Source organism: Geotrypetes seraphini, chromosome 8 (genome assembly GCF_902459505.1).
Source record: "Geotrypetes seraphini chromosome 8, aGeoSer1.1, whole genome shotgun sequence".
In the NCBI taxonomy this organism is placed as follows: domain Eukaryota; kingdom Metazoa; phylum Chordata; class Amphibia; order Gymnophiona; family Dermophiidae; genus Geotrypetes; species Geotrypetes seraphini.
Genome location: NC_047091.1, coordinates 110,000,037 through 110,024,166, shown reverse-complemented (window position 1 = coordinate 110,024,166; position 24,130 = coordinate 110,000,037). Strand labels below are relative to the sequence as shown.

Sequence of the window (24,130 nt, the reverse complement as noted above, 5' to 3'; positions counted from 1 at the left end):
TCACTTTCCAAGTGATGACAGTAAAGCTGTTCAGGTTGGGATGCAACAACAGACCATGATTCTTTGTTGGAAGCGATTTCCTAGAGGTATCAGTTGCTAGAGGAAACAAACAAGATTTATCTTGGCCATTGTGAGGCAACTAGGTTTTGTCTCTGCATATCTTGTGCAAGACCTTTGGGATCAAGGGAAATGAATGGAAGACATAATATAAGCCTTAACTCTAGGATACAGTGAAAGTACCATGTGCCAGTCTGCATGTGCTTGGATGAATAGATCAAAAGAGAGGACATTTAATATTTTCTACAGACGTGAAAAGCTGCTTTTTCAGAGTGCCTCAGTATTTAAAAGGTTGTTGTAAGACTTTCTGGCTAAAGACCACTCATATGGATCTAGGCATCAGTTATGAGCACCTGCTGATTCTGCAAGCTCGATAGATATGACATTTGCAGTGTGACTTTCAAGAAGCATGCAAGGTGCCGTGGAGGGGCATAATCAGAAAATACGTCTAAGTTCATTTTGGGCCTAAGTCACTAGTCGCCCAAAGTAGGACATGTCCAAAGTCCATTCTCGAAAAATGCGTCCAAAATATGGTTTTTTTTTATAGAATTGTCTACCTGTACATCCAGCCATTTGATCGTCCAGACCGCTAAGTCATCTATCTTTATACCCCATTCTCATCCAAAAATTTGTCCAAGTCAAAAATGCCTAGAACAAGACCTTTTGGACATGGGAGGGGCCAGCAAAGTGATGGACTGGCCACCCAGACATGGCAACAGAGCAGTGGGGCACCTTACAGGGCACTGCTGCGAACTTCACAAAAAGGGTACCACATAAACATCTCACCACAACTTCTTTAAAGGTCATGGTGAGCCCCTCAAAACCTAAAACCTACTAGACCCACTGTCTATTACTCCCAATAGCTCATATGGCTGCAGGTTCCACATATATGGCAGTACAATAGGGTTTGAGGGGGGGTTGGTGGGTGAACATGTTTCACCATGAATGCAGTGGTTAGAGTGGCTTAAGGGCCTGGGTCCTCCTCTCTATGGTTCACTAGCCCACCCCCCAGACTACTTAAGCCACCTCGGTGCAGCTCTACTAAGCTTTCCTATGCTAGGTGCTGATGTTCTGGAGGCTGGTATGTACGTCTTTATTCTGATTTTTATGGGGGGGGGGATCAGTGATCACTGGGGGAATATGTGGGGGTCTGTACTTTGTGTCTGCAGTAGTTATCTGGTCACTTTGGATACTTTCTGGGCATTTAAACCTGTTTTTAGATCACCTAAGTCACTACGTATGAGTTCCATCTGGGCAGTCTCGTTGAACTTTCAGTTATACTTGCAGTACGACTAAGTCTAGATCAGCCCATGTCCTGCCCAAATCCCACCCTCATCACTCCTCCTAAAACGCCCCTTTCAGCTCTGGGCATACAGCGGCACTGAAAAGGCCTAAGCTGTTTTTAGATACGTCTAAAACCAGTTTCAATTATCAAACTTACATAGAAACATAGAAATAGACGGCAGATAAGGGCCACGGCCCATCTAGTCTGCCCACCCCAATGACCCTCCCCTACCTTTCTCTGTGAATAGATCCCACGTGTCTATCCCATTTGGCATTAAAACTTGGACAACCTGTCTTTAAGGTTGTCCAAGTGCTGATTTGGGCGGGATTTTAGATGTATTTCTGTTTCGATTATGAGCCCCTTAGTATTGTTGCTTTTCAACATAGAACATTGTTACTTGGTTTCCATCCTGTGAACAGTACTTTTCCCTATTTCCAGTTCTCATATTTTCTTAGAAGGTAGAAGACCACTCTGAATTCCAGAACACTGAATTCAGTCCACATTCTTTTTGTGGATAGATGGAAGAGACAGACTCCCCTGTCATGCATGGAAACATCTGGTGAGAGTTAACTGGTGTTGCAGCATCTGGAATAAGCAGTCTCTGAAATGCTTCTCCTGGGTGCAGCACAACTAAAGGAACCGGTGAAGTAGCGCCTAGCAGAGGAATTCTATAGTGAAGGTGCTGGCAATGCTGGTACAATGCATCTGCAACCCTGCTAAATGTACTACATACATGTATCCTAAAATTCTAAAGACATTAGGGGTATTGACCAAAAACAGCTTGGCTGGAATGCTGAGACATATTACTCACATAGGTTCTGTTGTCAGATAGATAAACTCTTGCTGATCAATAATACCTGCCATATAAATTGTATTAACTACAGTAAGGCAGGGTACAATAGTTCAAAAAACAAAGGAAGTGAGAAGGATGTATGACTATATAAATTGTATTGCCTGGAAGGAAACAAGTACAAACCTATCTTTATTAATGATGAAACATAGATCCTTAAGTACACAAGTGGTTTCATGAAGAGTATATAGAAGATATACTTTGGGAGGCACCAGATATGAGTCAATCATCTAAGTACCTATATACTTGTACATAGTGCACTGCACACATAGGCGCAGATGAGCAGTGACAGCTATAACGTACTTTGTGAAATGGGAACACCTTGTACTGCAAATGCTGACTCGGGAAAGTGTAAGAACCAGAGAGGCAAGTCAAGTTGTTCTGGTCTATGAGGAGCAGGATTGTTGCTAAAGAGTACATCTTGCATTTCTTTTTCTTGATATATAAACTGAGACTGTCCCAGGCCTCCCAATCGTTTAGGAATGAGGAAGAATTTGGAGTAGAAGCCTTGGCCTTGTTGGGGTCATGTAACTTCTTTGACTACTTCGTTCTAGAGTAGGGAGGCCATCTCTTCTGCTAGGATAGCAGCATGTTAGGCTGAGAGTACTATCATATTGGCTGATGATGAATTCATGAGGTATTTGGAGAAGTTTATTTGGTAACCATGGTTTATTATGGTGAGAGTCCAAAAATCCATGGTTATTTGAATCCACGCCTGTTTGAAATGACAAAGTCTGTCCTGTACTGGTAGTCAGCAATGGTGGGGAGGAGGGGGGGGGTTAATTTTGAAGTGAAAGCAGAGGTAGTAAACTGCTGCTGTCTTTGATGCTGTCCATAGTTCTGACTTGACTAACATTAAATTGGTGGTCTGAGGCAGTGGCGTAGACACAAGTGGCTTTGGGACCACCCAGTTGGGGCTTAGGACCACCCACAATTCTGGTACTTTTGTTTACAGCTGACTGAGATATCCAAGCCATGCCAGCTGGTAGAAGTTATCTGGTAGCCAGAATAGGTCTTTCTTCTATTTGCTGTAGCCAGTGGCACTAACCAACCCACACCACCCTCCCCCCCCCCCCCTTGCATACTTGGTTTTTGCACGTGTAGAAAAGTTGAAGCTGGTCCAACACTACAGAATGGACAGTACTGCTAGCTGCAGCAAGCACGGGAATGACCGGTTCAGACCCAGTGGAAGACCTTTTCAAGTTGGCGGGGCTTGGTATTCCCCACCAACTTAGGTATTTATTTTATTTGTTGGAAGCTGCTGGTATAGGGCAGAAAGCATAGCAAGAGGAAGGATTGTATGGCCACCTATTGTGGTCTCAGGCCCAAAATACCATGTCTGGCTACTTCTCTGGTCTGAGGTACCTCTGATAGTGCTTGCATGGGGAAAATTGTTGGAAATATTGATAGAACCATTTTTTACTAAGTTTCTTTTTTTTTTTTTTTAACTTACCCCCCCCCCCCTCCACACACACACACACACCTTTTTACAAAGCTTAGTGCATTTTTTAGCGCTGGCCATGGTGGTAATTCTCATAGAATTCCTATGAGTGTCAGAGCTGTTACTGACGCAGCCGGTGTTAAAAACAGCGGTACAGTTTTAAAAAAGGGGGGATTATTTTTTGAACAAGCTTTTTCTAGCAATTAGTTATGGAAATGAAAGTATTGGAGAGCACATTATTGTAGCATCTGGAAATGAATGTTTGTTTTTGGAAGTATGTATCTACCTGTATTCTGTTTTATTACTAGTGTTCTTTTTCTGAGCCAGGCAGGGTATGAGCTGTGGGAGAAGCATTCCTTTGTGGTACCACAGACATGAGATGTGGGTCGACTTTCTTCTCCTGTCTTCCTTTTATTTCTTTTTATATTGTTTCTGATGCTGTGATTAATTTTTTTTTTTTTTGGGGGGGGTGGGGGATGGGTTAAGTATAAAAAAAGTCCCAGATGTCAGGATAGGCTGTGCTCAGCTGTGAATGAACGACACCAAGTAGTGGGAGGGGCTCAGTTACAATAAGCAAGACACAGTAGGTTGGGAAAATAAGAATATTCTAGCTCAGAAGCAGTGGCGTACCAAGGGGGGGAGGAGCAGTCCACCCCGGGTGCATGCCTTGGGGGAGTGCACAGCCGGCCAGGTCCGGGTCCTCCTGCCCTACTGTGCAACTAGATCTGCACCTCCTTCCTTTTCCCCGGTCCGTACCACTGCAGTCTTACCTCCCCGCTGCTGCTGCTAATAGCCAACAAGAAGTCTTCTTTCCGCCGTCAATTCTGACGTCGGAGAGGACATTCCGGGCCAGCCAATCACTGCCTGGCTGGCCCAGAACGTCCTCTCCGACATCAGGGGGCACTATGGACACAGGACGGAGGCACTGGGGGCACTAAGGACATGGGAATGAGCCACTGGGGGGCACTATGGACACAGGATGGAGGCACTGGGGCACTAAGGGCACGGGAATGAGCCACTGGGGGCACTATGGACACAGGACGGAGGCACTGGGGGCAATAAGGACATGGGAAGGAGGCACTGGGGGCACTATGGACACAGGATGGAGGCACTGGGGGCACTAAGGACACAGGATGGAGGCACTGGGGGCACTATGGACACAGGACGGAGGCATTGGGGGCACTAAGGACACAGGACGGAGGCACTGGGGGCATTATGGACTCAGGATGGAGACACAGGGGGCACTAAGGACACAGGACAGAGGCACTGGGGCACTATGGACACAAGATGGAGGCACTGGGGGCACTAAGGACACAGGACAGAGGGACTTGGGGCACTAAGGACATGGGAACGAGACAATGGGGGTACTATGGACATAGGACGGAGGCACTGGGGGCACTAAGGACACGGGAAGGAGGCACTGGGGGCACTAAGGACATGGGAAGGAGGCACTGGGGGCACTAAGGACATGAGAAGGAAGGAGGGAGAGAATAGAAATGGACAATTGTTGGGCCTGAGTGCAGAAAAAAAGAAATAAAAGAAAGGATACACAGTCAATTAATAGATATCCCCTTTTGATCAAAAAAATAAATGGTCACATTACCTCTGACTTACTTTCTCTGCAGTAGAATCAGCAGCTGCGCTGAGGTGCAGGAAGGTCCCGCAATGACTCGTCTGCCGGCTCTTCTCCGGAAGAAGTGAGTTATGTCGGAGGGGGTGGACCCGGCAGATGCAGTCAGTGCGAGACTTTGCTGCAACTCCCTGCGTCTGCTGGGTCCACCCTCTCCGATGTAACTTACTTCTTCCGGAGCAGAGCCAACAGATGAGTCATCACGGGACCTTCCAGCATGCGGTTGCCGAGTCCGCTCCAGAACAAGTACGTCGGAGTGGGGTGGACTGGCAGCCAGCAGCTACAGTCATCGCTGGACCTTGCTGTATGAAGGGAGAGAAAGGAGCAGGACTGCTGGAATGGAAGAGTGGTGGAGGGAAAGAAAGGGGGCAGGGTAGTATGGAAGGGTGGTGCTGATGGAACTGATGTACAAAGAAAGGGGAGAGACATAAGGGGGAAGGATATTGGAAGGAAAGAAAGGGGGCAGATGCTGATTGATGAGGGGTGGTTGGAGAGAAAAAGAGCAGACATTGGATGGTAGTGGGGAGCCTTTGTTGGATGGAAGTGCAGATAGGAGAGATAAGGGAGCAAATGCAGGAAGGAAATGGGAGGAGAGAAAGAGGGGAGCAGACGCTGGATGGAAGTGGACAGAGAGAGGAGAAGGTACTAGATGGAAGGGTTAGAGAAAGAGGGTACATAATGGAAGGAGGTAATAAATAAAAGGAGGGCACATAATGGGGAGAAAAGGATTGAGTTAGGGAAACACTGGAAAGGTGAGGGAAAGAGGTGGCAAGCTTTAGGTAGACAGTAAAAAAGAAAATTGATGAGAGGGTAGTAAGAACGTAATCTAGACAGATGCAGAAAATAAATTGAAAAGGAAAATGAGGGGGAAAAGGGAAAGGGATTGCAGAGGAGAGGTGTGGGAGAGGGAAGGAGAGGAGAGAGATGCCAGACCAATGGGGGTGAAAGGAGAGATGGAAGGGGGAGGCATACAGTTTCTGGAAGGGGCATAGAAGGAGAGAAGATGCCAAATAGGGGAAGAGAGATGGCAGACAGTGGATGGATGGAAGGAACAGAGTTACAAGAAGATGAGGAAAGCAGAAACCACAGAAGACAAAGATAGAAAAAAATTTTCTATTTATTTATTGCTTTAGGAGACGTGTCACTGTTTCTGTGGTGTTGCATTGTATGCAGAGTCCAGCTTCATACTGGTTCAATTTAACCTTTGTCTATGTATTTCTATTTTATCCCCCCCCCCCCCCCCTTTTACAAAACTGTGGAGCGTTTTTTAGTGCCAGCCGTGGTGGTAGCAGCTCTGATGCTCAGAATTCTATGAGCGTCAGAGCTGTTACCTCAATGGCTAAAATCCACACTCCAGTTTTGTAAAAGAGGGAGGGGTTAGTTTGTGATTACATATTCCATACTAGGCTAAGGTGTTTTGTGTGTTCGAAAGACATGGTTTTTTGTTAGGATTGACTGCAGGATTGATCTGTACTAGTCTGGCTTGTTTAGTTTTACAATGGGTGTATTGATGTTGTACTGCTCACTGCAGTAAGTAAGATGCTGCCTTTTCCTAGGCACTCATGTGTGACATGTGGATTGTTACTAAAAATCATGTTTTCATACATATGGGGGATGTAAAAAAATGATAGGCCTCGGGTGTCACATATGCTGGGTACGCCACTGCTCAGAAGCACTGTTAAATTGCAGGATACATGCAAAAAAAAGAACATCACTTTTTACTCTTTTTCTTTGTAAGATCAAACTCATTAAAGACAAGAGATATTTCTGCATAACTGAGAGTGGACAATGAGGGAAAAAGTGGAAACGAGTAGGGAAATTCATACTCCCTGTCTATACCCACTAATTTCCCATTTAAGCCACTGTCATGGGACTTAATTCCTGAGTACCATTTCTCTCCACTACAGGTATGTAATCAGCAGCCTGGAGCTACTGGTAGCTGAGGATTATATGATTGTGTACCTGAATGGAGCTACACCTCGTCGGAGAATGCCAGGTCTGGGCTGGTTGAAGAAATGTTATCAGATGATTGACAGAAGGCAAGTAATTTTGGATGGTACAGAGTTGAACAAGGAAACCAAAACTGTTGGTAACTAACAAAAATACTGTTGAGTATAACTATAAACAAGCTATTTGGACAGTCATGATTGCCAATTATATTTGTTTGCTCCTACTGTTTTATTATTCTATTTCAAATAATTTATGTATGTGGAAATAAGAGTCAACAACTTAGTTGTAGGTCATACCTACTGGATTAAATATATCTTTGACCCAAAGAAGAAAGGATAACTCGAAGGCTTGTCAAATACTTAAGTTCCAGATTCAGATGTGCCCTTGAGGTAAAACTGACTCCCCCGAATATCAACCCCAGAAATTTTAGATTAGTGTCAGTGTTCAGAGCTTATGACATAAAACATAATTTTATTGAATATAGCTTCACGTCTGCATATGCAAGAAATTCTCACGCCTAATCCCTATTTGTCCCATTTGTTTATTTTGATTAGATTGTAAGCTCTATCAAGCAAGGATGTACAGTGTTGCATTTGTCTGACAGTACTATAGAATTGATAAGTAGTAGCAGTAGTACTGGAGGCTTTCAATGTAGAATTGTACTTTGCCAGCAGATGGCACTACAACTGCAGTCACCAGCAACTTGTCACTTTCAGGCTACAAATTTTACATACAGTCCTGTTAAATGGGTCCATATTGAAATAATATAAAATCGGATGTATGTAGGTATGTTCCAATAAATTAAATAGTAGCTCCAGTTTAAATATGCACTGGTGGCAAAAATGCTCAAAACTAATCAACATCAAACTACAACCAAATGTAGCAAAATGGGGGGAAAACGCCTCAGATGCTGCAGCGCAAACGTTGCTCTGAAGCTATGCAAGGGAGCTTAAATTGTTTTTTTAACTCCCCTACAGCTTTCTATCATCGATGAAGAAACCCTTTATATGATAATGCCAAAAAAAGCAGCACTTATCTTTGTATTAAGGTGGCTGCTACTTTCTCTCTGAATCAATCAAAGCTGACGGTGGCCAGCGTTTTACAATCTGCCGATCATTTCTTCAGGGCTCTTAAGTATTAATAACGTTTAGAGTCTTGTGTATGTATGTTCCAGCATAACTCTGAAACGCATGGACAGATTTCAACCAAATTTGGTTTACATATCAATTACTATCTGGGAAAAAATATTGTGGGGTGGGAAGGGGGTGACATGTAAAGAATCATTGAAAAAGACAGATATTGCTTTGACCAATTGTGTGAAGCTTGGGAAATGATGTTACACTGTGCTGTGCTGTCATTTCTATAACAATGCTTCCAAGGAAACATAATGTAATTGGCCAAATGCAATCAAAGCTACATATAGAGCTTCAGAGACAATCCAGCAACATAAGGCCTGACTACAAGATATGAAAGAGAGAGCTGCTACATCTAGAGCTTCAGAGACAGTACAATAGCATGAGGCCCGACTACAGGATATGAAAGATAAGTGTCTAATCCATAGTTTTCGGGCTCACTAAGACACTCCTGATACCGTTTAAGTCCAAGTTCAGCCCCATATAGAGGGCCATTCTTGCTGCTGAGATTGGGATATTTGGGATTGGAATATCCGGGCAACTCTGGGTGATCAGCTACTATTGAACTATAAAAGTCATATAAACATAGAAAATATGACATGAACTCTACCCTCCATGAATTGGGTCTTTTCATCCAGTTTTTATTATTTTCTGAAAAGTTTGCAGAATGTATTGATAAGAACCTAAGAACATAAGAATAGCTTTACTGGGTCAGACCAATGGTCCATCAAGCCCAGTAGCCCATCCTCACGGTGGCCTATCCAGGTCACTAGTACCTGGCAAAAACCCAAAGAGTAGGAACATTCCATGCTACCGATCCAGGGCAAGCAGTGGCTTCCCCCATGTCTTTCTCAATAACAGACTATGGACTTTTCCTCCAGGAATTTGTCCAAACCTTTCTTAAAACCAGCTATGCTATCCGCTCTTACCACAACCTCTGGCAATGCGTTCCAGAGCTTAACTATTGAGTGAAAAAATATTTCCTTCTATTGGTTTTAAAAGTTTTTCTCTGCGTTAGGTTGTTGTTTTTTGTTTTTGTTTTTTGGGGGGGGGGGGTTACTGCTGTGACCAAACACAGTGTAATAGAAAGGGGCCAGAATGTAGGGGGAAAACTGTCTGAAAATGTAAAAATTAAAAATACTGTATATTCATAGTCTACAGCTCTACAACAGAGTCAGGAAACAGGAAACTCCCCAAATCCGTAGATGAACTGAAAAATCTGCATCTTACCTTTTGCCTCTCATTACCTGCCTCCCTCCCTCCATGGAGATCGGGGTGGAGGCAGTCTTCACCGGAGGCAGAGCTGCCGCGAGCGAGACTGACCAAGCAGTGCGAGAAATGGGGTATCAGTGCATTTTTCTGAAAATGAGGGATGGATATAAGGGTGACTAATTAAAAGCATGCCCGATTTCCCATTCAGTCCACTATATGATAGAAAGCTACATGGTGAAGCTAATAGATATACGTATCATCCCATGTTGATACTACAGACAGAAAATATTTTAGATATCATATTTAGATTCAGTGTGAAAATCAATATAAGATAAAACTGTGGAAATATTTCATTCAAAAGGAACAATCTCCTTTCTCCTGTGCCTGTGTTTGTGTTTGTAATGCACTGATAAGACATATAGAATCCTAAGTAAACAGCTCTAACCCACTTCCACTCTCTGTTTTTTGACAGACTGAGGAAGAACCTGAAATCTCTGATTATTGTTCATCCTTCTTGGTTTATTCGGACAGTGCTGGCCATCTCCAGGCCCTTTATAAGGTTGGCAACTCTTAATCGTTCACCTGTTTTTCTTGTCTTTTGTGTAGGCTGTGTACAGCATGGAGTCTGTGTGTTAACTGTAAGGAAGATCCTGGAGTTTCTTATACTAGTTTCTTCCAGCTGGAGACAGTACAGGGTATGATAAAAAGTTGTTAACTGTGAGGAAACAGATAGTAGGAAGAACCCTATGGATGCTGCTTGTGTGATTCTAGAGCAGTAGGGCTCAACCAATGTGTCACCAAGAGCTGGAAGATATGTCACAAAAAAATGACATACAGCACCTTTGTGCTTTTCTTAACATGTGTGTGACATATTGGAGAGAGTTGAGAAACAGGAAGTCAAATATTTAATCTCCATAACCAGTCCCTATTCCTATCATTAGCCCCAGTTGGAAATGTTTCAGGCCTATGGCGTCCCCACTCCACCCCAGCAGTTACCACCATTGCATCTGTAGTTCACTTTCAGCATTATCAGCAGCAGTGAAATAATATATAGGTTTTATTTATTTATTCATTCAGCTTTCTATACCATTCTCCCAGGGGAGCTCAGAATGGTTTACATGAATTTGTTCAGGTACTCAAGCATTTTTCTGTATCTGTCCCAGTGGGCTCACAATCTGTCTAATGTACGTGGGCAATGGGGTACCAAGTAGCCTGCTCAGAGTCATGGGGGACAATGTAGGCCTGAACCCACAATCACAAGGTGCTGTATTCAGCTGCAAATACCATGTTTCCCTGAAAATAAGACAGTGTCTTTTATTAATTTTGGGTCCAAAAAACGGGCTTATTTTCGGGGATGTCTTATTTTTTTCATGTACAACAATCATCTCTCCCTTCCTCTCCTCCACCCCAATTCTTCCTCTTTCCTTTCTCCCCTCCCCCTCATGTGCAGCATCATTCCTCCCCTCTCACCCATCCCCTTGTGCAGCAGAACGCCACTGACCCTCCCACCGTGAGACTGACATACCTCCGCTCCAAGGCCTCCTAAAGCAGCAGGGGTAGGGGTTGCTGAATTGACAAGTCCAATTTTTTCAGCAAATCAGGCAGCACTAGCGTCAGGGATAGAGTCAGGGAGTGTTGGGGACATTTTTTGGGGGTGGGCTTCGGGGGTCAGTCTTAACTAGTGCTTATATTTGGGGTAGGGCTTATATTAGGAGCATCTTTAAAAATCATGCTAGGGTTTATTTTGGGGATAGGTCTTATTTTCGGGGAAACAGAGTAGTAGTGTTCAGTATGTCATGCAGATGAGCATTAACTGTTAGGTATGTCACAACAGAAGCAAAATTGAGAACCACTGTTCTAGAGCAGTGGTTCCCAACCCTGTCCTGGAGGACCAACAGGCCAATCGGGTTTTCAGGCTAGCCCTAATGAATATGCATGGAGCAGATTTGCATGCCTGTCACTTGCATTATATGCAAATCTCTCTCATGCATATTCATTAGGGCTAGCCTGAAAACCCGATTGGCCTGTTGGTCCTCCAGGACAGGGTTGGGAACCACTGCTCTAGAGAATAACACTAGTTTGTTGGTTGGGTTTTTTTTTGGGGGGGGGTGTCAGCCTTTACTTGTCTAAAGGGTAATAGACAAAAGTTGTTACAGGCTCTAGGGACTGTTGAAATGCTGGTTGTAATACAGGGAACCATGTCGGAACATTAGCTGTAGCAGAGCTTTCTAGTATTCCTCCAGGGGTCTCAAAGTCCCTCCTTGAGGACCGCAATCCAGTCGGGTTTTCAGGATTTCCCCAATGAATATGCATGAGATCTATGTGCATGCACTGCTTTCAATGCATATTCATTGGGGAAATCCTGAAAACCCGACTGGAATGCGGCCCTCAAGGAGGGGCTTTGAGATCCCTGCTCCATATTCACTCTCTCCTCAGCACATGCAATCAGGTTACAACTCGCATCAGCGGAAGAGAACAGTCAGAATCTTATGTAATTCATTTGCTTTCTTTCTTTACCAGCGTCAAATTTCTCAACAAGATCCAGTATGTGCACAGCTTAGAGGAACTGGAACAGATGATCCCCATGGAACATGTCCAGATACCTGACGGTGTACTACAGTAAGTGTCCCGGGAATTCAGGACATGAGAAAAAGCTGCTCCAAAATTCTCTACGCATCCTCACTGCACCTTGGGTTAAGCTGATTACAAACCTTTCACCTGAACATCTAGGATTGCCGTATTTTCTCCAGGAAACCCTGGATACCTGACCCCGCCCTGTCCTGCCTCCAGCCCCACCCAGTTCCAACTGCAACCTCACCCCCCACAAAGTTTCCTCTTTTCTTCCGGGCGAGCTCCAGCCGCATCTGGAGGGCCTGGATCATGCGTGGATGTGTGTGATGTCATCCGCGCATGCTCAGAGACCCTCCAGATGCGGCTGGAGATTGTCAGGGCTTTCCAAAACCCGGACAAAGGTCATGTTGAGTTATGTCCTGTCCAGGATGGTGGTGGCTGGTTCCACTGAGTTTCTGCTATCCATTAAAAAGGGGCTCAGTTTCAACATTTTGCTACTTTATGAAGAAGTGCTATGAGAAGAGAATTACTCCCACAGAACTGGTTAGAGGAGCCTAAAGGGGGGCTACTTTTCATAAGGCTTGGATATAGAAAAAGCCTAATTTGCATATGTCCCAAATTCTAACCAAGTTTGTTTGTTTTAAAGTAAAGGGGCTAGAACAGTGGTCACAAACTTGCGGCCTGCCAGGTATTATTTTGAGGCCCTCGGTATGTTTATCATAATCACAAAAGTAAAATAAAACAATTTCTTGATCATATCTCTTTAGCTATAAATTACAATATTATTATTAAGACTTAGCCAAAACGAAAGATTTATAAACTATAAAGAGTTTTACCTCATGCAAAATTGTCATTTCTTTAATAAAACACAAACTATTTTTTCTGAGGCCTTCCAAGTACCTACAAATCCAAAATGTGGCCCTGCACAGGGTTTGAGTTTGAGACCACTGGGTTAGAAAGCTCCAGAATTAACAAGTCTGATTTGGGACTAACAGCATGAAAGTTATTTAAGAAGATTGCCATAAGAAAAGATAGAAATCACCCTGAATGTACAAGTGGCCAAGAACTAGGACTATTGCTTGCTGAAGTAAATGCACAGATTTGGCTCTGAGCTTTTTCTTTTAGATGGCAGACCTTATGTTTGGCACTGTGGAGGATCTGGTGCTTTACCACAGTTGTTTTACTCACTGGTGCCTTAGCGTGGCTATTTGAATCAAGTGAAAATTTTACTATAGATTTCAGTATATAAAGAGAGCAGATCTGTTCCTGTCTTGCTGGACATGTGAATTCACATGTGAGTTGGAACGGGTGAGGCCACAGGGGCCATGGCCTCCCTAAAAATTGATGGTCAAAACAGACAGTTATGGCTCTACTCCCCCTCTCATTTCCTCCCGGCTGCTGTAATTTTAAATCTGCTGCCACGCAATGTTGCTGTAATAATAATAATAATTTAATTTTTATATACCACAATACCACAAACAGTTCAGAGTGGTTTATAGAGGAGGAGACTGTATACAGACAGCGATATTACAAAAAACTTTCAAAATTACATTAGCATGGTAAGATTAATCAATTTTTTCCTGGAAGTGTTTTAGAAGTACATCATGGTAGAAATGGAATCAGAGAAATTTGTCAGAGATAAGTTTTGATTGACTTCCTAAGTTTGGTAAAAAAGAGCATTTGAGATAAAGTTGGTTAAGCATTTATTCCATTTGCCTGCTTGGAATGATAATGTTCTATCGAGGAATCTCTTGTAGATACAGCCCTTCAAGGATGGGAAAGCGAACAAGTAGGCACTATGGGTACAAGTTGTGCCTGGAAAATCGAAATAATGAGATAGATAGATTGGGGATGTACCTGTTATAGTTTTGAAGCAAAGGCAAGTAAACTTAAAAATAACCCTTGCTTCCATGGGCAGCCAGTGCAGTTTTTTTGTAATATGGGCTTACATGATCCGATTTCTTGAGACCATAGATGAGACGGACTGCAGCGTTCTGAATGATTCTCAGTCGTTTGATGGTTTTCTTAAAAGATCCCAAGTATATAATATTGCAATAGTCTAAGATACTTAAGATCAAAGATTGAACCAGCAGTCGAAAAGAGAAGAAGTCAAAATAGTGTTTAACGGTACGAAGTTTCCATAAAGTGAAAAAACATTTTTTAACTGAGAGTTAGTGTGAAGACGTCTGGGGCAGGCCTGCTCATTAATGCTGAGTGGCAGCTGCCCAAAGGTTTAAAATTTCAGCAACCGGGGAAGTCATCATGCCACAGGATCCTGCTGGGGCTAGGATCTTGCTTTTGGGCCCCTCCAAACAAAAAAATGTTCCACTGCCTATACATGAAGTATATTGAGGGAAACAGTGAATGCATTAGTGCATGGGAAGGAGCCCTGGAGTAAGAGCTTTGTAGCTTTTCCAGGCTTGGAGAGGATGGATCTGAACAAGCACCTTCAGGAATAATGTCACCAATGTGTGGCTGAGTTTGTCCTGCTTGTCCAGGGAGAAAAATGTCCTACTTGAAAGAAAGGACACAGCCGTAAAACTATCATTCACAGTTTCTGTTAGGTGAGTGCACTTATCCAGCTCTTGAACAGAGTTCAGTTGACTACGGTCTTCACATCACAGCCAACTGTCATAGGGTCTAGATCACCATCATAGCATGAGACACAATTATTCAAGAAAATTCCTTTACATTTGTTCCAGTTCCTATAAATAGCTTCTACCTGTTAAGTAGGACACGGCTGCATCCATTGAGCAAATGTATGACTCAGACTTGGGTAATGACGGGAGTCTCTGATTTATTGCAGGTATGATGAAGAGAGAAGTAGAGCCAGAAAAGAAAGGTTAGTTTGACGTTCTGTTATTAGAGCTAAAAAGCTGCTGTATTTTCGCTACAGGAAGCTACACATATGTCTGAAAATTTTCTCCAGCGCTCCCAACCTTAATTTTTCAAAACAGCTTATTCAAAGTCCACAAATGGCTTTCTACAATTTTGTGCAGGCTAAGTTTGGCTGAGAAAATGCAATGTATGTGATATTTCCTAATTCTGCCCTTGGAACACGTCCTTTTAACCAGGCTAAAGGTGCCAAACCCCCTGGATACTTTCAGCTGGATTAAGGGTGGAGCATTTTCAGAGAGCCCTTTACCCAAGTAAAAAGCTTTCTCCCAAATAAATAGCTTTGAAAATTGCGCTCCAAATGTCAAAAGGGGAAGAAACTGTCCTCACATTTATAAATTGCTATGTAGTAGCACAGTCAAGGATTTTTCTTATTTTCATGAGTTTGGGGATAATGAAAGGACAGCATCTGATTTTAACCCCCCCCCCCCCCACACACACACACAACAGGCCAGCAGTGAAACACATCCTTACTAAACCATACTAGAAGGCAGATTGGTTTTGAAAAGCCTCCTTCAAATAATAATATAATTTAATCCTGAATTGTTAGTACTGTTGACTGCTAGAGCAATTTTCCATTCACTTCAGTTTTCAGAGTTTTGTGCTGGGCCTCAAATGAATCACACTGAATCAGTAACCAGTCAATATTCAAAGTGATCTAAGCAGGCAAGAGAGGCTCCTGCATGCTTAAATCACTTGTTGCCACCTAGCTGCCAAAATTTTGAGGCACTTAACCAGGCAGTGCCTCTGAATATCAGCTCTGACTAGCCATATTTGAAGTGTGCAGGTCAGAAGTGGTACAGAGGAGTGGAATGGGGGAGGAGCCAGCAGCTAAGCAGGTGCTGGTAACATTCAGTGCCAGTGTCCACATAGCTAAGCAGGCATATAGGACTGCATAACAAAGTGGTCCTAAATATGCACGCCTAGCTATGCGGGTATTGGCACTGAATATCTGCTGACACATGAATAACTTCTGGGTACTGGCCTGAAGCTTTCCAACAACCTCTCCATCTCACCCCACCCCACTCCCATTCCTAGAATATCACAATTGCCCTCTACTAATCCTTCTCCTTCCCAGAACATCATCAACCCTACTCCCTCCCCACCCCCATTCCTAGTAGTCTAGGGGAAGAACTGGTAGGAACAATGCTCACTCACTCCTGCCTGTCGCAGCTGTGCCTTCAGAATGGCTACTGCTAGAGGTTGTGGCAGCCATTTTGGAGGTGCAGATGTGGTGGGCAGAAGCAAGTTCCTGCTTGTTCCTTCACTAGACCACCAGGAACAGGGCAGATTGGGCTGCGGGGGGGGGGGGGGGGTGACAGTTGGTGATGTTCTGGGGAGGGAGTGTGTTCAGAAGAGGAGTTAGTGATGTTCCAAGGGTATGAGAGGGAGAGAAATAAGAAGGGATCTGGGACTGGCCAGATTCCCTTATGTGAGTCTCAGCCAATATTCAGCTGGGACCTGCATAAGTGTGATAAGTAGTCCTCAGCTGAATATCGGCCAGGACTCATAAGATTCGGAGGTCAGCTTAAGATTAATTAGCCCCAGATATTTATTCCTGATGCCCAAACATGGCCCAGCATCGACTATCTAGGGCCGATTTTGCCCATGGCGATCAGCATTTAAAAACACTGACCACCACCAGCTGAATGTCATAAGAATAGCCTTATTGGGTCAGACCAATGGCCCATCTAGCCCAGTATCCCATCTTCACGGAGGCCAGTCTAAGTTTGCAGTAGTAGTAGGCTACCAAAGCAAATACATGACTTATAGAGTGTAGTGAAAGCAAAGAAGATAACACAACCTCAGACAAGATCTTATGAGGTATGATATCCTGGGAAGGAATCAAAGGGTAGCTGGATAGTACCATTCTGATAAACCAGTATAAGACTGAGCTATAGCTTTTGTTCCTTTGCACCAATGAGTCTGAAACATGATTGTTATTTCAGGTCAGAAGAGAAACCAGAAGAGGTGGCAAGGGAAAGGTAAAGAGATTGAAATGATTCCTCCTTCTCTCTTTTCTATCACTTTGGTTTATGACAGCACAACTGTTTAGCCAAATGAGGCCACCTTTATGCTGTAATATCTGCCATATTAAGAAAAAAGCCACAAAGAATTATTTAAGCATTCTATCACATGTCATGAGGCTCCAAGTTTCTGTGCAAAGTAACGCTGCTCAAAGTAGGTTCAGGTCAGGGCTTCCCCGAGCTTTTTCAGAGTATCCACAACAAATATGCATTATAAAAATCTGTGTGCATTGGAACCCAGTATATGCAAAGTTATTGTCAGGTTTATATTTGTTTTTTCATGAGAATTTGATATATTGCCTATCTGGTATATCTGTTGTGGGGCAGGAAAGGAAGCACCTACCACAAAATCAGCTGCAAAAAACAGAACAGCAGTTGCTCTGGGATGGGGGTTTTTTGGTTTAAATTAAGATTTCTGAATACTTTACAATATTTAGAAATCACAAGAAACCAGGAAAAAAAACCCATCATTGTATCAAAATAAAATAAATTTAACATAATCTTCAAGCCCACATCATGAAGAAACTGGCTAGTTCAAATGCGTGCTAGGCAATATAAATGATCCCATTTAAACTCACAGAGTAAGAAATCTCTTACTAATCAACTTAAACATCAACTTTAAGTGCAGAAAAGTTTCCAAGTGTAAGGGTTTAAAAAAGACATATGAATTTGTTTCCTAGGTTACCAGACATTTGCAGGGAAATTTTAAGAAGAAAGTTCCTTTTCCAGCTATCACTTTGGGCTTTAGCTGGAGAAAGGCCTTACGTCGAATTTGAATTTGTCTGGAAACATCTGGGAAAATGGAAACTGTTTGTCCATAAAACAGAATTGACTTTTTAGAAAAAAATGCTTTCATAATTATCCTTTTCTTCTCTACAGATGTCATTGTTACTAACAGAGTACACTTTACCCTTGGTATTCGCAGGGGATAGGGGCAGAGCCGGACCGCGAATAACTTGTCGTCCGGCTCTGACCCACCCCTACCTCCTTCCCGCCTTCCCCCCGGCATCCCGGCCTTACATGGTGGTCTAGCGGGCTTTCAGGACAGGAGCGAACTTCCTACTCTCCTACCCCGTGCAGATCGCCAATAGGAAATGACTGCCTTGAGTTCCCGTAGTCTCTTGAGACTACGATGGGAGCTCACAGCAGCCATTTCCTATTGGCGATCTACACAGGGTAGGAGCGTAGGAAGATTGCTCCTGCCCCGAAAGCCCACTAGACCACCAGGCAAGGCCGGGATGCCTGGGGAAAGGCGGGAGGGAGGCAGGAAGGCCCTAAACTATGCTTTCCCCCCCAAAAAAAAAAAATAAAATCACAGATAATCAAAACAGCAAACCCCGAAACCGCGAATAGGGAGGGGAAAGAGATCTCTTAACTAAGGGTCCTGCGTGGCTCTGGGATGTTTAACATAAGCAAATTAAGCTGTCTTACAAATCTGAAGAAGCTCAGTTGTACAAAGTGTACAATAGAAAATTGGAGAGAGGAGAAACGGTAAAATGATGATGATTTTTGGTTGGATTCTATGTTTTGTGTTTCAGTGGCAGTAAGCTGTTTACTACAGTTGAGATGCAATAGTTGATATTTCCTATAACTTTTTATGGAACAACATGATGTATCTTTTCCTTTCTTGCAGGATGTCATGAAGGATATGGCCCATGAGCGAGACACCAAACTCAAGCGTAGCTTCATGGAAAATCCCAACCTAACAATCCCTTCACCTCAAGTACCCAGATCTGGACTACCATCTCCACACCTTCCTATTGTGATTCCTGGGCGGCATCTGGGGATGCAGAGATGTACTGCTCTAGTCATCAAGGCCTACAAAACATAATTCATGCTCAGAAAACACAGGATTATGTTCTCAGATGGAAACTGATATAAATCCACCTATTACTTCTTCCTTAAGCTCAATAAGTTAATAAGTTATAGGAGAAAAGATATATCTGTATTTATTTGTCACCTTTCATCAAATTGCTGCTGGTCAGCGTTATGCAATTTCAGTTTTCGATGGGAAGTGGACAGATGTTTTAGAATCTCCAGGGAGGAACAGCTTTTTTCTCTTGATCCACCATTTGGCCTCAAAGTTATTCCCAACACGTTGCCCTTACATTCTGGGACACTGGCTTGTAATTCATTGTCTTGCTTTTTCCTCTCCCAGGCCACTTCTCTTACCAACTCCAAGTAATCAAAACCTTGCTGGAAATAATGGTACACTTCATTGGTACTCCATCCCACCTCTTTATAAGGCCCTCTTTTCATGGCCTTATAATGGCAGAACCATTGTGTCCTTACTACAAGCATCTTCTTACACTGCAGTAGAGAACTCAAGAAAGGACATTATTTTGACGGGAGTCCAGTCACCAGACAATTTCAGAAGCTGCTTAGCAGGCAGAAAAAGACGCTGCACTGAAGCTTTTTACGGCTTCTTCCGTAACTGAGAAATTGTAATGCTCACGAAGAGATGATTTCTCAAGGACAGCACAAACCCAGGAAGATTGTGAATATATTTACTAAGACCCGCTGTCTTTAACGGTTGACATTTATGCAGCTGTACTAGAAAATATATATTCTACATGTGATTTGGGATTTTCTTTTGAGGAAGACCAGTGCACGGAAGGAAGCAGGATTCATTTTATTTCCCCATCTTCATCTCTATTTGGTGTAACTTTGGATAAAATCAGTGCTGTAGCATACTGCCACCTCACTACATCACCCCACATCAATTGCTGAATTTCTATAATATGGAGGCACTTAAATGCAGAAGAGTTATCTTTTCCCCCAAAAGCTATGCATAATAGCCATGGTGCGCTAATAACAAAGATTACCTCCTAACAAATTCAGTTTCTTTCTAAAACTTACAAGCTACACCCCATCTTCATCACAAAAATTATTGTATTTTGTGTGGGGGGGGGGTGTTTGAAAGCCACATCCATAATCCTCAAACTCTATGAACGATCTGAGTGTCATGCATGTCTTACTGCACCTGCCTTCATAGGGATTGCCCTGTCAGGCTGCTTCTCCTGAGTAGGGTTACCAGATGTCTGGATTTACCTGGACATGTCCTCTTTTTTAGAGGACTGCCCAGGGGGGTCTTTTTACTAAGGCGCGCTGGCCGTTTTAGTGCACATTAAACGCTAACGCGTCCAAAGACTTACAAGATCACGAAGGGCATAGAGAAGGTGGAGAGGGACAGATTCTTCAGCCTATCGGGAACCACAAGAACAAGGGGACACTCGGAGAAATTGAAAGGGGACAGGTTTAGAACCAATGCTAGGAAATTCTTTTTCACTCAGAGGGTGGTGGGCACCTGGAATGCGCTTCTGGAGGTTGTGATAGGACAGAGTACACTACGGGGTTTCAAAGAAGGATTGGATAAATTCCTGAAAGATGCGGGGATTGAGGGATATAGGTAGAGGTAGAGATAGGATTATGAAAGGGTATAGATAGAAGGATAAAGGGGATTGAAGGGTTTTAGACAAAGGATCACCTTACAAGTCATGGACCTGATGGGCCGCCGCGGGAGTGGACTGCTGGGCGTGATGGACCTCTGGTCTGACTCAGCGGAGGCAACTTTTTATGTTCATTAGCATTTAGCGCGTGCTAAATCAGCTAGTGCGCCTTAGTAAAAGGACCCCACAGGTGTCCAGATGAATTTTACAAACCCAGCACTTTGGCTTTTGCACAGTCCTGGCTCTGCCAGAGCTTGGGGCCGCATCTGGAGGGCCTCCAAGCCTGCGTGGTTGTGACACCATGATGTCGCACGCATGTGCACATGTATGTGATGTCTTTGCATAGCACACGCACTTGGACACGGCCCCGAGCTCCAGGAAGAAATGGAGACGAGGATTGTGTGGGGGCAGGGCTGGTGGTAGAACAGGATGGGGCTGGGGGTAGAATAGGGCAGGGTCACATGTCCTTTTGTTTTCCCATCAAAAATATGGTAACCCTACTCCTGAGTATTATTTAGTCCCACACGAAACCGTTTAAGGCGCTAAGAGGAGAATTCATCGATGGGGCTAAGTGATTTAGCTCATCCTATCCACATTAGCATGCACTAACAATTAGCAGTGCTAAAAGCTAAGATGCCCATAGGAATACAATTGGCATCTTAGCGGGCACTAATGCAGTTAGTACGTGATAAATTGCTTAGTGCCCATTGATGAATTACTCACTATGGAGTATAGGATTAGGCATGCCATATTGCTGGATGTGAGGTTCACCTTGCTACAGTGCAAAACTGATTAATTTTTCAATATGTAAATCTTATTTCTGTTGCAGAAGTAACACAATATGCATGTTATACCACAGAACTAGGGCAGTTTGCAATAAATATTCACATCAGAAGGTTACTTTACTATTCTTGATGCTGCTTACATCAGGACTGTTGTATTCAGCTTTGGATCTGGGAGGAAACTGTAAAGACAAGAAGCACAAATTATTATTAACCAAGTTTTTGAATGCTGAGTATAGATTCTTAGGATATTCTCTCACTGGTGCACATTCTCATGATATATTAGCAGGCCCATCCATCTGTCTGTCTGACTATTCGTCTGTGCACATAGGTTTCTTTGCACATACACAAAAAAAATCTCTGTGTTCCAATAAAAGGAAATTCCACAACAGCCAGCGAAGAAGAAATGAGCAGACCTGTAGGAACCCATCCCTCACTGGCAGAGAGATCGAGGAAGGCTACACTGTGGAGAACAGTAGTGTATGCCAGCAGAAGAAGCCAGAGCATCTGCTGGTGGGGAGCTTCAGTAATAAACACCCCTGAGGCAGCCAGTTATGGCGATACAAGGCTCTTGTCGGTTGGCAGTGGAAGGATGTGGATGGAACAACAGGCTCTGTTGAGCTATCGTAGAAGGCATATGAAGTGATACCATCAAGTTTTCACGTCACGCAGCTAAGTAAAAGTACTTCTCCTTTTTTTGCCCTGTGCACAGTGGTGGGCTGCGGCCCGATTGTCATACAGCAAGAGATTAGAGAAACTGGACCTCTTCTCCCTTGAAAAGAGGAGACTGAGAGAGGACATGATAGAAACATTCAAGATATTAAAGGATATAGACTTATTAGATAAAGACAAGTTGTTCACCCTCTCCAAGGTGGGGAGAACAAGAGGGCACTCTCTAAAGTTAAAAGGGGATAGATTCGCTTCAAACGTAAGGAAGTTCTTTTTCACCCAGAGTGGTGGAAAACTGGAATGCTCTTCTGGAGGCTGTTGTAGGGGAAAATACCCTCCAGGGATTCAAGACAAACTGGTCTGACCCAGCAGCGGCAATTCTTATGTTCGTATGTTCTTATGATTAGAGAGTAACATATTAAAACAGTGGAGTTTTTTAGGCCGATGAAGAAGTAAATGATCAGCTTATAGTCAGTATTGATTGCTGTCAAAGATACTAGTGTTGAGGCTTTTTCTCCACAATTTATAAATATTAAAAAATATGAGATCAAAGTTCTCTCTGCCAGCCGCGTCCTTGCCACTGGCTGGTAACTGCATTTCATTTATTTAAATGTCTCTATCATATCGCCCCTCTCTCACTGTTCTTCCAAAATATATTGAGATTTTAAGTTCTCTTGGAGAATCAAGCCAGTGAAGGACTCATATCTTCTCTGTCATGGGTCTGGTATATCTATTTCCATGTGAACTACAAGTTTTGAATATGAGACTTCTTCTGGAGAAGGTCTGGCCATGGGAACAGAGAGAATGAATCCAATGAAAAATCTGGCAATTGGGCTTTCCTGGCTTAAGAGGTCGGATGCTGAGAAATATTCAGATTCCCAGGGACTCCACCAAGTATAGTGGACTTCACACTATGAAACCGCTTTGAATTTTTAATAAGGCGGTATATCAAATTTTTAAGAAACCTGTCCAAGTGAAACTAGGCCAGGGAAACTATAGCTACAGTCTCAAGATGGATGAAGATGTCCAGAATGGTGTCTGAGTGGCAAGCAGTGATTGTGAAGGAAGGATAGATTCCAGTGTTTATGCGTAGTCATTGGTGATGAAGATTAGTACAGTCACTGACCCTGCCATCTGTGTTAATCATGCTTTTTTGGCTGGAATACTATCTGGCCCTGCCAGTGCCACAGACATCAATGTTGGCACTTTACTCATCGGCATAGTGTCTATCACTGCAGGTGCATGGCTGGTGCTGTTGACACAGAGATCCTGATTAGTTCAAAAGGAAGAGTTTTTGGCACTGAGAGTCTTGGTAAACTGTCTGCAATCTGCACCGTTAGTGATTGGATTTTCCTGGTGATTGGATTTGAAAGAAGACTTATCTTTATGTTTCATTGGTGAAGGCACTTTTTCCTCAACTGAAGCAAGGAAAATCTTTCAGTGAATGGTCATGGCTTCAGTGTGCCTACCTGAGCACACAGATTATAGTTCAGGAGCTCGTGTGCTTTCCTGAAGGAGATGAAAAATCAAATTAACCCTACATTCAGCACATCATAAAGCTTTTGTTTGGATTGTTCAGAAGTGGCCGTTACTAGCAAACTTTTACTGCCAGTAACTAATGGCCAACTTTCGCCTCCTCATACGTCCAACGAGCAACATGAAACTTCTTAGCATACTTATTAATCTTCACAACATGTACAGTTGATTGTTCAACAAAACTTGAAAATCAATTCAAAAACTTATATTATAAGTAGTGTAAGAGAGTCAGTAGCCGACATAGCTGTTTCGATTCCTGCTTCAGGGCTTCTTCAGCACACCCTCTCTTCTCACCACCTGAAGGAGATGGCACACAAATCGCGTGCAACTGAAAGTGAAAAAGTGTGCTGACAAGGCAATTTTTGAAACTGCGCTTCTTGGACATTTGATTAAAAAGTGAAAACTGTCCACAACAAACTATGAAGAGAGAAGCAATCTCTGATCATTCTGCCGAGCAGAAAAAAAAAAATCATATTTGTGGTACAACTGCTATGTAATTTATACTAGAGAACATTTGTTTTGGATAAGAAGGCACTCATCTAAATGGCTTGTTGGGAAGGACAAAAGGACAGCTGGTCATTCTCCATCAGAATCAAACCAATCTGTGAAAGGGAAATGAATGAGGTCATCTAGCAAAAGACAC

At 43.2% G+C, this 24,130-nt stretch overlaps 1 protein-coding gene across 1 annotated transcript in view; it reads left to right on the top strand.

Annotated features, from left to right (window-relative positions):
- The window catches only part of ATCAY (ATCAY kinesin light chain interacting caytaxin), a 51,036-nt gene extending 31,087 nt beyond the window's left edge, over nt 1-19,949 (top strand). Inside the window, exons 7-12 of the mRNA XM_033955917.1 lie at nt 7,171-7,302; nt 10,031-10,117; nt 12,079-12,177; nt 14,936-14,971; nt 16,974-17,009; nt 18,685-19,949. Of these exons, the coding sequence (XP_033811808.1) occupies nt 7,171-7,302; nt 10,031-10,117; nt 12,079-12,177; nt 14,936-14,971; nt 16,974-17,009; nt 18,685-18,694 (400 nt within the window). The 3' untranslated portion in view covers nt 18,695-19,949. The remainder of the gene's footprint in view (nt 1-7,170; nt 7,303-10,030; nt 10,118-12,078; nt 12,178-14,935; nt 14,972-16,973; nt 17,010-18,684) is intronic.
- The last annotated feature ends 4,181 nt before the right edge of the window (nt 19,950-24,130 follow it).